Raw genomic sequence first — 16,392 nt, forward strand, 5'->3', positions numbered from 1 at the left:
GAGACAGCTCTTTTAAAAGTCACCAACGACCTCCTCCTTGCAGCCGACTCCGGACACCTCACCATCCTCATCCTCCTTGACCTCACAGCTGCTTTCGACACCATCAACCACTCCATCCTGCTCTCCCGTCTGGAATCCTGTCTTCACATCACCGGCACAGCACTCTCCTGGTTTCACTCCTACCTCACTGACAGACAACAGTTCATTAATATCAACAACTGCACCTCTCCCACCGCTCCCCTGTCACAAGGTGTCCCCCAGGGGTCGGTGCTTGGTCCCCTCCTCTTCATTCTTTACCTCCTCCCCCTTGGCCAGATCATCCGTCAACATAACCTTCAGTTTCACTGCTACGCCGATGACATCCAACTATACATCTCCTCCAAAGCCATCTCCAACACCACCCACTCCACACTCAGAAACTGCCTCACCGAAATCAAATCATGGATGCAAGCAAACTATCTTCAACTCAACAGCGATAAATCAGACATAATCATCATTGACCCCACATCCCGCACCAAAGCCAGTCACAACTTCTCCCTCACCTTTGACAACTGCACTCTATCCCCCTCACCGCACACCCGCAACCTAGGAATCATCTTTGACAATAACCTAAGGTTCGACCTCCACATCAAACACATCACCAGGACCGCCTTCTTCCACCTCAAAAACATTGCCCGCCTCCGCCCCTCACTCACATTCCCTGCTGCAGAAACTCTCATCCATGCATTCATCACATCCAGACTAGATTACTGTAACAGCATCCTCCATGGTTTACCATCCAAACTCCTCAATAAACTGCAATACATCCAGAACTCAGCCGCACGCCTGCTCACCCACACCCGCTCCAGAGACCACATCACCCCCGTCCTCCGTGACCTGCACTGGCTCCCCATCACTCACCGCATACAGTTTAAAATCATCCTCCTCACACACAAAGCACTAAATAACCTGGCCCCACCTTACCTCACTGACCTGCTTCACCACCACACCCCCTCCCATGACCTCCGCTCATCTAAAGGAAACACCCTCTCCCCACCTACACGGACTAAGCACCGAACCTGGGGAGACAGAGCCTTCTCCATCGCTGCCCCCTCCCTCTGGAACTCACTCCCCAAACCCATCCGTTCCTGCACACACCTCCCAACTTTCAAGACCATGCTCAAAACCCACCTCTATAAACTAGCTTTTAATACTTAACTTCTTCTTTCCCCTCTTCTCTTTCTGTTTCTCTGTCTTTTAATGCTCTTCTACTGTTTTTAACTGTTTACTGTGATTTTTTTTACATGTAAAGTGCCTTTGAGCCCTCGTAAAAGCGCTTACAAATTAAATGTATTATTATTATTATTTATTATTGGTTAGAATTCTGAAAAATGTACCAAAGCGACTGAGAAAAACTGTAATAAATATGCATTAAAAAATTAAGGTAAGCCTATAGCTTACCTAAAAACTCAATGAATAAAGGTTTACTCTCACAAAACGTTAGTTTCACAACAAGGAATAAAACGAATAAATATGAAACAAAGGGCATTGACGTGTGAGGCGATTAATGGCAGTGTCGGTAATTTTCGAAAACTAGCATGATTTTGAAAGTAGCGTCTTCTGTATTCATGTATTCACCACAGACTGTATTCACCCACCCCTCCCCTCTGTGCTCCCTGCCCCTCACTTACATGCACTAGCACCATTGGTCCAGAAGCGGATTTCAGCTCATACTTTGAGTGTGGGCTCGTGCATGCATAGGGTAGAGAGGCTTGATTGGTTTATGAAAAAACGAACCAATCAATCAATCAATCTCACATTGGTCAACGTTGTTACAGGTTTACAGCTGCTACAGATGACGGATTTTCTTCGTTCCTTTTTCAGAGCATAAAGATCTTAATTACTGTCAGGACATAAAGACAATTTCAACCAAAAACGTATAAAGTTTGTCTGGAGGAAATTGCCTACCCTGCCTTTAAACCATGACAGTTTCAAATATTGTCTCATCCCTTTGCCTCCTATTTTCCTGCGTCCTGTCATTAGATGTGCGCGCTCTCACCAGAAGATGGTGCATTCCTCTGGCTTTTATGAATCGATGATGGAGTCTTGTATAGAGGCGGGGTTTTCCCTGCTGTATACGTACAGGCGACGGGCAGCAGCGGCCGAAGCAGCAGCTGTAGCAGGCAGTGTCTATCATCATCATCCTGACCGGATCACAGAAACGCAATAATCACTATTCACCGCACATCCTGAAAAGGACAACCGCATCGCAAATAACAAACAAGAACTGTCCTTTTTTGTAAAGGGAGGTAAATAATATCGACAAGATGCTGGCCTGCACAGAGATGATTACCATGTGTCTTCAATCGACCAAACAAGAACACCTGAGAAAGCAGCAGGAGCTGGACTACAAGAAGAACCAAGGCATCTCTCTGGTTCAGGATGTAAGTAGAACCTATTTTGTCATTTTAAGACGGTGTTATTGTATCAAAAACCCTACCTATTCTTGTTTTTGGTTAATTATGTACCAGTACCCTTGGTATATGAATGAGTAGACGTTTTTTGTTGCGTTCACCACAGTTAAAAAGGCACAATTTCAGTCCTCAACTGTGATTATACTCCTCTGGTTCACCATGAGCTTATGTTCTCATTCACATGTGGTTGATGCATGTTATGTAAGAACAGTGACTGCATGTCCTTTAGTGCGTTAACAACACAATGGATGCCTTAATAGGGTCACGTTTGCATTTATTTAACCTTTTAACCTCTAAAGCATTGCAATCTAAGTATTTACATGTGTACATGTTATTTCTCTCCCCTTTAATGAGCTCATAGAGCCAATGACATTGGTTGAAGACTAAAATAGATAGACAAAGAGTAAGATCCTTTACCTGCTTTTTGTAAAGTGTCTTGAGATAATGCAGTGAAGGGGCTAACCAATATAGAATAACTGGTGATTAAATGAAACCGGAAGATGCTCCGTCACTGTCATATTTCCCTAGCGTGCATCATTGGAGATATTGCATCAATCTTACAAACACCAGAGGAAGCAAACTGGTAGATGTATGTAAAATCTGGGAAACGATTTGAGCACAATCTACATCAGCTATACAAATAAAGATTGGCTACATTTTGAAAGAGCACTAACAGTCAAATGTAAGCTTGTACATTTTTTTAAATTATTTTATGAGGATATTGCTTGCAGACAGAATATGATTCACATGGAGCTCCAACTCAGCTGTGTATCAGTTTTTGTTACAAAAATGTGTAATAGAAAAAAATATAACAACACATGATCCCTCCATAACAAGATGTCAGTACAATGTACATTAAGTATTAAATCTAAAAAATATTGCTTAGTTTTGGATCCTATGGCTGTTTTCCCTCTTTAATCTTGCTATTTTTCTTCACTAAACCTTATACAGTGGCAAGATAATGGTCATATATTTTGTTAAAGCTGCATGACTAAACCAGGTTAAACTTTTTTTCAAGCCTGCAAAATCAAATTTTTTACACTTTTATTTGCGATATTCTACTTAATATTGTCTTAGGTGCTTTTCCTTCTCTAAACACACCTACAGTAATTTAGCTTGAGCATGATTCTGTTTTAAATCTTTCTTTCTAAACAAGGTCTGTTTTTTCTGTCTTCATTGGACACGTTGAAGGACTCACTTTATTTGATCCAACAGACTCACAGTTGTGCAAAAGCTCTGAGCCTTCACATACTTTCATGCTGTTCTTTTTGAGAAAATTACTTTCTCCAGAGACTGATAGGAAGTATGTCATACCCAGCCAGGTTGAATAGATGTTTAGACGGTGTCAGATTCTCCTCCTGCTGTAGCTTTATTGCGCCCAGACCCCAGGGACTAACTGAGAGGGAAATTACTACCGAACATCATCATTGCAGCTAATGCTGCTTTCAGTAGATCTTCATTCACTGTGTGGGATGAAAATAGTTTAATCAACTTCCAGATTTTACATTTGCCAGTTTGCTTCCTCTGGTGTTTTTTTAGATTGATGCCCATCTCCACTGATAAAAGCTAGGGAGATATGACAGTGACAGAGCATCTACCGGGTTCATTTCATCGCAGTTGTTCTAAATTGGTTAGCCCCTTCAATGCATAGCCTTTAAAACATATTGATATAAATTATTATTTAAATGATTAAAGTAAGCTTTTTTAATAAATTAATGAATGAAAGATTTATTTCAAACCAAAAATGAAAGGGTATATATTATAATAAATCCACTTTTACAGTGTTTTTGAACATTTATTTGGGTAAGTCTGTTGATGCACAAAATTGAAATTAAAACATCCAGTCCTTTGTGGTCTGCTTGAGTCTTACAACACAGAGAAAAGTGCTCCGTTTTCAAATTTGGTTTCAAATCAGTTTGTGACATCACAAGCTGGATTCTGGTAAGAAAATCTCCACTTCCAGTCTAGAGCTAAACTTTTGTGCAGGTCCGCCATCTTTATTGTCTCTACAGAGGAGTGATGTCTACTGGTAAAAGTCAGGGGGTCTCATTGCATTTAAAGAGACACACAAACCAAAACGGAGCATTTTGAGAGAGCTGGTTTCTGCAGTGTCACAATCCTCCTCTGGTGTCTAATTCATGTGATATTTGGACCAAAGCACAACACAGATGTTGCATTTAGAGCACAAGGGACTGTTTAAAAAGTTGGAGAAAGGGGATAATATGTCCCCTTTAAAAAAGCAACAAAAAACAAACAAACAAACAAGTAACAGTGTAAAAGGACTAACAACAAATAAAACATATTTTACCCTTATAATTAACATCTATATATTTCAATGCATGTGACTTTAAAAGCAGTGTGTTCTTGTGTTCTTTCTTGTGTATTGTACCATCCTCATTGCTCTCTTTCTTAGTATGCATAATGGTTGTAAGTTGCCTTTATAAGATTTGCCCCAAACTTCCAAACAATAGTTATGGTATTAGCAAAAAGTTCAGATGATGCAAATGATGCTTAGATACTAAGTTTTTGTGTGGATACAAGTGCTTGAATAGTTTGTGGTGTTCAACAATCAAATGCATCAGATAAACTGTCATACCTTGAGTGGAAGAAGGTGAAAAAACTAAGTTCATTATTTGAAGCAACAACCGTAACAACAGTTTCCTGCAGGGATAATGTCGCCAAACAGCAGTGGGATGTTTTTCACAAGACAAAACGTCTGGATAAAATTCAAACCAATGCCATTGCCAGCGCTATCCTAGATGATCTTTGTAGGACGTTTTTTTCTTTCTAAAAATCTTAGAAAGCAAGTCTTGTTCTGAGATGTGTTGTTTGAGGTATCCGAACAGAAATTTGATCTCATACTGAGTCACACCCTCAAGAAGATCATGCATGATATCACATGAGTAGTTATTACAAACATGAAAGTACTTTAAGTGTCGAATTCTTTTTTAAACCATACAATGATCTCAGTTCTGGGTTTTCTTGTACAGCCTGGCAATGCATTTGAAACACATCTTTTCCTCGAATAAGTGAGGATCATCCTCACTGAAAACGGTTTGACAATCACTTTCCTCAATCAAACAAAGGCGGCAGAAATTACGGCTACTGAATGACTCATTGAAACCGAGAATTGCATGGATACCGAGATTATCTCCAGTGACCTGTGAAATTGTACCATGTACAGGCTCATCAGAAAATGGAAGACTTATCCCTTGGCTTTCCAGTTTTTTCACATCATTTATCAACGGTTCAAGTCAAAAACAATCAAAACCATACTTTTCTAGCTCTTGTGTGTGAAAAAGTGACACCAAATGAATATTCATTAAAGCTGAGTTAAACTTAGGAGGCAAGTTTCTCACAACAAAATAAAGTCAGCCCATTTTGTGAATTCCTCGTATTGAACCAAGGGGATTGGCTGTTTCAAAATCATCATTGTAAATTTGGATTCGTAAGCAGGTCTTTCAGATGTGAACAAAGGGTGGGTCTCAAAATAACTTCTGTCAAAAAAGTGTCAGGCTCAGATTTCCCCTCTTTATGTCGTAAGGCACACGTCTGGATTTTTGCACATGAACTTCAGTGTTTCTAAAATTGGCATATAGATAAAGGTATCCCTCATAGATACCTGATCAAAAGTACCAGATTCTGATTCTGCCTGTTATCATATCTTACTCCCAACGTTATTTCTCCCCATTTTTGGTTAAAGAATTTGTTTCTTTTCCATTATGTATTCAGATTTGTGAATGGGTTTTCAAATGTCCCAAAACATTCATTTATCACAGATATATTGGGGTCAGTCTTAGGAAAGCCGAACTAACACAATGTTTTGCATATGATTGAAGCACGCTTGTTAGCTCCTCCAAATCTCCTTGGAGGATACCAAAGTGTTTGAGATCCCACTCCCCTGCAGTTTGGCCACAATGCATCCATCCATCCATCCATTTTCTACCGCTTATCCGGGGCCGGGTCGCGGGGCAGCAGTCTAAGCAGAGACACCCAGACTTCCCTCACCCCAGACACCTCCTCCAACTCTTCCGGTGGGACCCCGAGGCGTTCCCAAGCCAGCCGAGAGATATAGTCTCTCCAGCGTGTCCTGGGTCTACCCCTGGGTCTACCCCGAGGCCTCCTCCTGGAAGGACATGCCTGGAACACCTCCCTAGGGAGGCGTCCAGGGGGCATCCGGACCAGATGCCCGAACCACCTCAACTGACTCCTCTCGATGTGGAGGAGTAACGGCTCTACTCCGAGCTCCTCCCTGGTGACCGAGCTCCTCATCCTATCTCTAATGGTGCGCCCAGCCACCCTACGGAGGAAGCCCATTTCGGCCGCTTGTATCCGAGATCTCGTTCTTTCGGTCATGACCCAAAGCTCATGACCATAGGTGAGGGTAGGAATGAAGATCGACCGGTAAATCGAGAGCTTCGCCTTTCGGCTTAGCTCCTTCTTCACCACGACGGACCGATACAGCGACTGCATGACTGCAGATGCCGCACCAATCCGTCTGTCGATCTCACGCGCCATCTTCCCCCCACTCGTGAACAAGACATACTTAAACTCCTCCACCTGGGGCAAGGACTCCCCACCAACCCGAAGGGGGCAAGCCACCTTTTTCCGGTCGAGAACCATGGCCTCAGATTTAGAGGTGCTGATCCTCATCCCAGCCGCCTCACACTCGGTAGCGAACCGCCCCAGGTCCGGGTTCGATGGAGCCAACAAGACCACATCATCCGCAAAAAGCAGAGACGAGATCCTGTGGTCCCCGAACCGGACCCCCTCCGGCCCCTGGCTGCGCCTAGAAATTCTGTCCATAAAAGTAATGAACAGAACCGGTGACAAAGGGCAGCCCTGCCGGAGGCCAACGCGCACCGGGAACAGGTCCGACTTACTACCGGCAATGCGAACCATACTCCTGCTCCGGTCGTACAAGGACCGAACCGCCCTTAGCAAAGGGCTCCGAACCCCATACTCACAGAGCACCCCCCACAGGGCGCCGCGAGGGACACGGTCGAATGCCTTCTCCAAATCCACAAAGCACATGTGGACTGGTTGGGCAAACTCCCATGAACCCTCGAGCACCCACTGGAGAGTGTAGAACTGGTCCAGTGTTCCACGGCCAGGACGAAAACCGCATTGTTCCTCTTGAATCCGAGGTTCGACTAACAGCCGGATCCTCCTCTCCAGTACCCTGGAATAGACTTTCCCAGGGAGGCTGAGGAGTGTGATTCCCCGGTAGTTGGAACACACCCTCCGGTCCCCCTTCTTGAAAAGAGGGACCACCACCCCGGTCTGCCAGTCCAGAGGCACTGTCCCCGACCTCCACGCGATGTTACAGAGACGTGTCAACCATGACAGCCCCTGCACATCCAGAGACTTAAGGTACTCAGGGCGAATCTCATCCACCCCAGGAGCCTTGCCACCAAGGAGCTTGCCAACTACCTTGGTGACTTCGGCTTGGGTGATGAATGAATCCACCTCTGAGCACTCAGCCTCTGCTTCCTCAGTGGAAGACGTGACGGTGGGATTGAGGAGATCCTCGAAGTATTCCTTCCACTGTCCGACTACATCCCCTGTTGAGGTCAGCAGCTCCCCACCTCCACTGTAAACAGTGTTGGTGAAGCACTGCTTCTCCCTCCTGAGGCGACGGACGGTTTGCCAGAATTTCCTCGAGGCCAACCGAAAGTCCTCCTCCATGGCCTCCCCGAACTCCTCCCAGGCCCGAGTTTTTGCCTCCACGACCGCCCGGGCTGCGGAACGCCTGGCCTGCTGGTACCCGTCAGCTGCCTCAGGAGTCCTATGCGCTAGCAGCGCCCGATAGGACTCCTTCTTCAGCTTGACGGCCTCCCTTACTTCCGGTGTCCACCACCGGGTTCTGGGATTGCCGCCACAACAGGCACCAGAGACCCTGCGACCACAGCTCAGAGCAGCTGCTTTGACAATGGAGGTGGAGAACATGGTCCACTCGGACTCAATGTCCCCAGCCTCCCCCGGGATCTGTGAAAAGCTCGTCCGAAGGTGGGAGTTGAAGACCTCGCTAACAGAGGGTTCAGCCAGACGTTCCCAGCAGACCCTCACTACACGTTTGGGCCTGCCGAGTCTGACCGGCTTCCTCCCCTGCCAGCGCATCCAACTCACCACCAGGTGGTGATCAGTTGACAGCTCAGCCCCTCTCTTCACCCGAGTGTCCGAGACACACGGCCGGAGGTCAGATGACATGACCACAAAGTCTATCATCGACCTCCGGCCTGGTGCCACGTGCACTTATGGACATCCCTGTGCTCGAACATGGTGTTTGTTATGGACAAACTGTGACTAGCACAGGTGATCCATATCCAAGTCCAATAACAGAACACCACTCTGGTTCAGATCAGGGAGGCCGTTCATCCCAATCACCCCACTCCAGATCTCACTGTCGTTGCCCATGTGAGCATTGAAGTCCCCCAGTCCCCCAGTTGGAGCACTGTCCAGCACCCCTCCCAGGGACTCCAAGAAGGCCGGGTACTCCGCACTGCCGTTCGGGCCGTAGGCCGAAACGACCGTTAGAGACCTGTCCCCTACCCGAAGGCGTAGGGACACGACCCTCTCGTTCACCAGGGTGAACTCCAACACCTGGCGGCTGAGCTGTGGGGCTATGAGCAAGCCCACACCAGCCCGCCGCCTCTCACCGCGGGCAACTCCAGAGAAGTAGAGAGTCCAGCCCCTCTCGAGGAGCTGGGTTCCAGAGTCCAAGCAGTGCGTGGAGGTCAGCCCGACTATATCTAGCCGGTACCTCTCAACCTCCTGCACAAGCTCAGGCTCCTTCCCCCCCAGTGAGGTGACGTTCCACGTCCCAAGCGCCAGAAGCTGCGTCCGGGGTTCGGGTCGCCGAGGCCCCCGCCGTCGACTGCCGCCCGATCCACTTTGCACCCAACCCCTACGGCTTCCTCTGTGGATGGTGGGTCCACAGGAGGACGGGCCCGTGTCGTCCTTTCGGGCTGAACCCGGCCGGGCCCCGCGGGCAAAGGCCCGGCCACCAGGCGCTCTCCTGCGGGCCCCAACCCCAGGCCTATCTCCAGGGTGGGGCCCCGGCTCCGCCATGCCGGGCAACGTCACGGTCCTAGTTGTATTTTTCATCATAGGGGTTTATGAACTGCTTTTAGTCTGACCCGTCGCCTAGGCTTTGGTTAGATCTTTATGAAGTCCTGAATCATTGCTCTCAGGAAAAAGACTGGATGGGCTACATTGATTAAGGGGATTAATTTTGTCACTACTTTGCGCCTGACCTGAACTTTCAACTGGTTCACTGGAGGAACATGTTTGAGCATTTTGCTGAACAGTGCTATGCACAGTATTAAGGTGCTTTCGAAAGCCTGCATAAGTAAGGAACTGACACCTGCAATTTTCCTGAGAACAAAACAGTTTGAACTTAGGTCCAGGGTAGTAACCGTGTTCAACCCTTAAATGTGAAATCAGCAGCTGACTGTCAGCATACTGTTTCTGGCACATGAAACAGCTCAACATTGTTTCAGCCTTTTACTCGAAGAATGAGAGTTGTAATAACTGGTTAAGCAGTCTGGCTCTCAACTCTCTCACTCTGGGTGACTCCTTCATTTTCCCCACATCAATGTTATACAATGTTGTCTGCAAGAATGTGTAGAAATTCACCAATGCTGCATCATAAGACAAGATGAACACAAAATGTCCTTTGAAAAGTTCATCAAATGCTCCAAGGGAGCGGTTTGCCTGGCATGGAATGAGATGCTTATCCATGGCGATGTAGAAGTTGTCAATCTTGCTCTTCTGACGTCCAACAGCGAGGATGTATGGATGATGACTCTGCTAGTTGTGGAGATGCTCCTCCAGACTGCAGCATGACTGGGGAAAAATTATAGAGAAGAATAATGTGCAGCTACTCCCAAAGTGAAAACCACATTGCAGAAGTGACTGTTTAAACATTTTCTCACTGGCTAATGTAAGAGGCGAAGACCTGTTTTTGTTTCATTCACTTTTTAACAAGAGTAAACATAATTACAGATTGAACCTGTGCAGTTAGCATTAGACTTAAACTTATATAGCATAAATGTACATAACCTGTGAAGGAGAGAAAACATGTGCTGATTAAAAGATACCTGTAAACAGTTAAAGAGCCTTAGAAACAAAAAGTGCTGACCTTCTAGAAACTAGTGTTGTTTGTGCATATACAGTGGTGTTTGTACAGAGGAATGACACTAGGCCAGAGGTGTGAGTACAGTTATTAAACAGTCAATGCAGACAGGAAGGGACAGAGCCGTCTGTACTTCCTGAGAAGGCTGGGGTCCTTCAACATCTGCAAAAAGCTGCTGCAGATGTTCTACCAGTCTGTGGTGTCAGTCAGTGTCCTCTTCTACACAGTGGTGAGCTGGGGAGGAAACTGCAAGAAGAGGGACGCAGCACGCCTGGACAGACTGGTGATGGGGGCTGGCTCTGTGGTGGGTACAGAGCTGGACTCACTGGTGACAGTGGTAGAGAGGAGGACTCTGGACAAAATACTCTCCATCATGGACAACACACACCACCCTCTGCACAGCACCTTCACCGGGCAGAGGAGCATGTTCAGTGATAGGCTGCTGTCACAGTCGTGCTCCACGGACAGACTCAAGAACTCTTTTGTCCCCCTGGCCATAAGACTGTACAACACTTCACTGTCACTTTTTTCTCACTCCTCATCTGCACTGCTGACCTCAGAGTCAGCCTCCAGTTGGACACTTTAATGCATATAGATAGTCACCTTACTGAGCACTGGTCACTTTAATGATAATCACCCTAATTATGTCTGGTTTCATCCTACTGTATTGTTATGCTACATCTGTAATGGTTGACATGATCACCCTAATTAGGTCAAGTTTCACTCTATTGTCTTTGACGCTTAATGCTAATCTGCTCCTTAATAGTTGGATACTTCAATGACAATCACCCTACTCACTCCTATTTTCACCTTATTGTTTTGGATACTTAATGCTAATCACTGCTCCTTTATGTTGCTGAGCATTTTAATGGCCCAATCTGCACTTAATCTGCATCCCTAACTGCAGGTAGTGTCCATGTTAGGCGACCAGTCCAGCTTGTCATCTAGTTGCAGCCCCAGATACGTGTAGGTCCTGATCACCTCCACGTCAACCCCCCGATGGAAACAGGTTTTAGATGTGGTTTGTTCCTTCGGAAGTCCACCACCATCTCCTTGGTCTTGGAGGTGTTTAGCTGCAGATGGTTGGGACTGCACCATGTCACAAAGTCCTCAATCAGGCTCCTGTACTCCTCCTCCTGTCCATCCCTGACACAACCAACTATCGCAGTGTCGTCCGAGTATTTCTGCATGTGGCAGAGCTCCAAGTTATACTGGAAGTCAGAGGTATACAGGGTGAACAGGACGGGGGAGAGCACAGTCCCCTGTGGTGCTCCGGTGCTGCTGACCACAGTGTCAGATGTGCAGTCCTTCAGTCTGACGTACTGTGGTCTCTCTGTGAGGTAGTCAGTGATCCACCTCACCAGGTGCGAGTCCACCCTCATCTCGGTCAGCTTGTCTCTCAGTAGGAGGGGATGGATGGTGTCGAAGGCGCTTTGAGAAATCAAAGAACATGATTCTTTGTCCAGATGAGAGTAAGCCCTGTGTAGAAGATAGAGGATGGCATCGTCCACGCCCACCTTCGCCTGGTATGCAAACTGCAGGGGATCCTGTGCGTGTTGGACCTGGGGTCTGAGATGTTGGAGCAGCAGCCGTTCAAAGGTCTTCATAACGTGGGATGTCAGAGCAATTGGTCTGAAGTCGCCTGGCTCACTGGGGTTTTTCTTCTTGGGGAGGCACGAAGTCTCCAGAGCACAGGAACCTTCCCAAGCCGCAGGCTCATGTTGAAGACGTGCTGAAGCGGCTCCCCCAGCTCAGCAGAGCAGGTCTTTAGCATCCTGGGACACACCTTGTCTGGGCCTGCTGCCTTCCTGGGGCGGAGTCTTTTCAGCTCCTGGCTCACCTGGTCCCTGGTGATGGTGGGGGGGGTGAATTGTCTCTGGAGATTGTGTTTGTCCTGGTGGGAGTGTTGGGGGGAGTAAGAGGGAGGGAGGGTGTGTGTAGAGGGGTGCTGGGGGGACAGGCACTGTCTAGTGATGGTGGAGGGGAGGGGGGATGATGTCTCTGGAGATGGAGGGGGTTGCGCAGTCCTGGGATGTTGTGTTTGTCCTAGTGGAGGTGTTGGGGAGGGGGGGGTGAGAGAGAGGGAGGGGGTGTGTAGAGGGGTGCTGGGGGGACAGGCACTGTCTGCAGCGATGGGGCAGTCAAACCTGTTAAAAAACAAGTTGAGCTGGTTTGTTCTCTCAGGGTCCCCGTCTTCTGCATTGTTGTTTTTCTTCTTACAGCCTGTGATGGTTTTCATGCCCTCCCAGACCTCCCTCATGTTGTTCTTCTGCAGCTTCTGCTCTACCTTTCTTCTATACTCCTCCTCTCGGAGTCTGACCTTGAGTTCCCCCTGCACACGCTTCAGCTCTGCCTGGTCTCCCTCCTTGAATGCCCTTTTCTTCCTGTTGAGGATCTCCTTGACATCGCTGGTAATCCAGGGCTTGTTGTTTGGGAAGCAGCGCACAGTTTTAGTGGGAACCACAACGTCCATACAGAAGTTCATGTAGTCAGTTGTGCAATGTGTGACCCCCTCAATGTTCTCACCATGTGTAGAGACAGTGCAGGGCACTCCAGTCAGTGGTCTCAAAACAGTCTCTGAGAGCCTTCTCTGCCTCACGAGACCACTTTTTGAAGGTGCGTGTCGCTACCGGTTGTCTCTGGATCTTTGTCTTGTACTGTGGTTTGAGTAGGACCAGGTTGTGATCAGACTTCCTCAGAAGTGGTAGGGGGTGGCGGTGGAGGCGTCCTTCACGTTTGCATAGAGCAGGTCTATTGTCCTGTTCTTCCTGGTGGGACAGTTTACAAACTGGTGAAAGTCCGGTAGTGTAGAGTTCAATGGAACATGGTTAAAGTCCCCTGAGATGGCAATGAAAGCATCAGGGTGCAGTGTTTGTAATCTTGAGATGTTCGACTGGATGACGTCACACGCAGTCTCAACGTGCGCTCGCGGAGGAATGTAAACAACAACAACAATGGCGTGGGAGAACTCCCTGGGCATGTAATATGGACGGAGACCGACCGCCAGCAGCTCGATGTCTTTGCTGCACGATGCCTCCTTCACAGTAACATGCCCATTTTGGCACCATCTGGTGTTAATAAACGGCGCAAGTCCTCCTCCTTTCCGTTTGCCGCTGCGTTTAGTGTCTCTGTCCGCTTTCACTGTAGTGAAGCCCGGTAGATCCACGTCAGCCAGGTTTCTGTGAGGCACATTAAACTGCACACTCTAAATGTCCGGTTGTTCCTCACAAGAGCAGCCAGCTCGTCTGTCTTGTTTGGTTAGACAGTTTACGTTCCCCATAACTATGGGTACGTCTAACTTTTCTTATTTGCAGTCTCCTCGGTCCTCGGTCCTCGGCCGAACCGGAAGTAGTTCCAAAGCCGCTATGTTGAGGATCGTCCCAAAGCTCTAATAGCGAACGGAGGAGAGAGGAACGAGGAGAGAGGAGGCTGATCCGAGGAGCGATGACCGAGGAGACACGAGAGCTGACTTCACGGAAGTCTTCTCACTGACAGACACGCCCCCTTCTCGTATATCACTCATTGATTGGACGCTGCACGGGATCAGAGTTCAGTGAAACTTCTCAACATGAGCAGAGTTTAATACGGGAGAAAAGACGGACATTAAAAAGACGCGAAACGGAGCGTCGGACATTTAAACAGATGATGAACATCAGTGAGTTTGTAAAGAGTCGCTCTGTGATGAGCTGGGATTAAAAAGAGTGTGACGAAGAGGAGTCCGTTTTATATTCTCACTTATTTATCTTCTGAACGTTTCATCATTTAGATTCTAATCAATCATTTTCAGTATCCTGACACATAAATATCTGTGTTTATAAAATACAGAGTTGGTTGTCTAAATACAGGCTAGGTTCAGTCCAAACTGTTTAATAATAATCAATAATTGTAGACAATTCAAAATCTTTTAGTCAGTAGAAACTGTCCTTTTGGTTATGAGTAGACTGCAGGTTGTTCTTCAGGTAAAGACACTAAACACTGTAACTGTGTGTGTTTGATTAGAAATAATACAGTGCGTGTTTGTGTGGACATAAACAGCTGTTTGTGTGGACATAAACAGCTGTTCGGCTGATTGACAGCTGAACGTGATCAGCTGATGTTGCGTCATGTGACGCTGTCGAGGAAACGACGTCTCAGGTGTCTTAAAGCTGATTTCCTCGGTCCTCTCTCCTCGGCTTCGTTTCCTCCGTGCATCTCTGGTGGGCGGGACTAAGACGCAAGTGGAGGAGACAACTCGGAGGACACTCGGTGCAAATAAGGGAACTGAGAAAGGCCCTATCACTGGAACCGAGGGCTTGTGCATCCATCGCTTAGCCGCTAACCTAGCTTTTAGCTTAGTGCCAGCTCTGCAGCCACTGTACCGCCGTCTCAGCTCCTCAGGTATCGGGTGAACAATGCCGGCTTGTCCCACTGTCTGGAGTGAGAGCAGCTTCTCCCTTGAATTAAGTTTTCCGCTGCTATTTTCCCGAAAACACGAAAAAGTATCCATAGGATATATAAAGTTATACACTGTAAGTGTACTATAAAAACTATAAAAGTAGAAGTTGGCACAGAGCAAAAACAGACTAATAACATATCAAGACGAGTACGACAGGGACTGAATGTGCGGCCACTCGCGTCGGCGCACAGGTATTGACTGCCATAGCCGTCTTAGACATGTCTTTGTTAGAGCATAATACAAAGTCTTTTGGCATGAAAACACATATTTTTCAACGTGTCAAATGTCTTGTATCATAACTACATTTATGCTGTTTGTAACAAACCAAACTGTGTGAAAATGATGATGATTGTAATTGAAGATAGACCCTCCTCAATAGAAATGATAGATAGATAGATAGATAGATAGATAGATAGATAGATAGATAGATAGATAGATAGATAGATAGATAGATAGATAGATAGATAGATAGATAGATAGATAGATAGATAGATAGATAGATAGATAGATAGATAGATAGATAGATAGATAGATAGATAGATAGATAGATACTTTATTGATCCCGAGGGAAATTCAGAGCAGAGCGGGCGGAACAGAGACCCATCCAAGATGGCGGCCACGCTGCACGTCAGCTCCAATAGACAGCGTCAGTCTATGAGGCGTCTACATGTCTATGGTACACGACCCCATGGTGTGACCCAATAAGTATCAAGACATTCTAATGTGTGGTTTCAAAATAAAAGCCCATCAAATTGTCAAACATGATACATTTTACTATGATTTTCGACTCAATTCAAAAGGAAAGGCCCTGTTATCACAGACTAATTCAACTTCAGGGTTATAGTACACGACCCCATGGTGTGATCCAATAGGTATCAAGACATTCTGACGTGTAGTTTCAAAATAAAAGCCTGTCAAATTGTCAAACATGATACATATTACATTTGATTTTCGACTCAATTCAAAACCCGTCAAAGTGTCAAATATGAGACATATTGCGTATGATTTTGGATTTAATTTTAAAAGGACACGCCCTGTTATCACAGACTAATTCCACTTCAGGGTTATAGTACACGACCCCATGGTTTGACCCATGAAGACATTCTGATGTGTAGTTTCAAAATAAAAGTCCACCAAAGTGTCAAATATGAGACATATTACTTATCATTTTGGAAGAAGAGAATGCCCTGTTATCAAAGACTAATTCCACTTCAGGGTTATACGTTGGTACACAATCTTGGAGGTGCGCGGCATTATTGTCTGTGTCATCGTTTTTCTTCTACTCTTAGTCTAAGTCTTTAATGTCGGGTGGCAACTACCGTTTAGGCGCATTAGCCTTTGTTTGGGTGTTGTAATTACATGTTTAA

General features: G+C 46.4%; 1 protein-coding gene across 1 annotated transcript in view; it reads left to right on the forward strand.

Moving 5' to 3' along the window:
• The first annotated feature begins 2,101 nt into the window (after positions 1 to 2,101).
• The window catches only part of LOC306833866 (N-terminal EF-hand calcium-binding protein 1-like), a 32,982-nt gene continuing 18,691 nt past the window's right edge, over positions 2,102 to 16,392 (forward strand). The window contains exon 1 of the mRNA XM_079359473.1: positions 2,102 to 2,423. Coding sequence (XP_079215599.1) covers positions 2,307 to 2,423 — 117 coding nt within the window. The 5' untranslated portion in view covers positions 2,102 to 2,306. The remainder of the gene's footprint in view (positions 2,424 to 16,392) is intronic.

The sequence above is a fragment of the Symphodus melops genome (genome assembly GCF_947650265.1).
Source record: "Symphodus melops genome assembly, chromosome: 13".
Classification (NCBI taxonomy): Eukaryota; Metazoa; Chordata; class Actinopteri; order Labriformes; family Labridae; genus Symphodus; species Symphodus melops.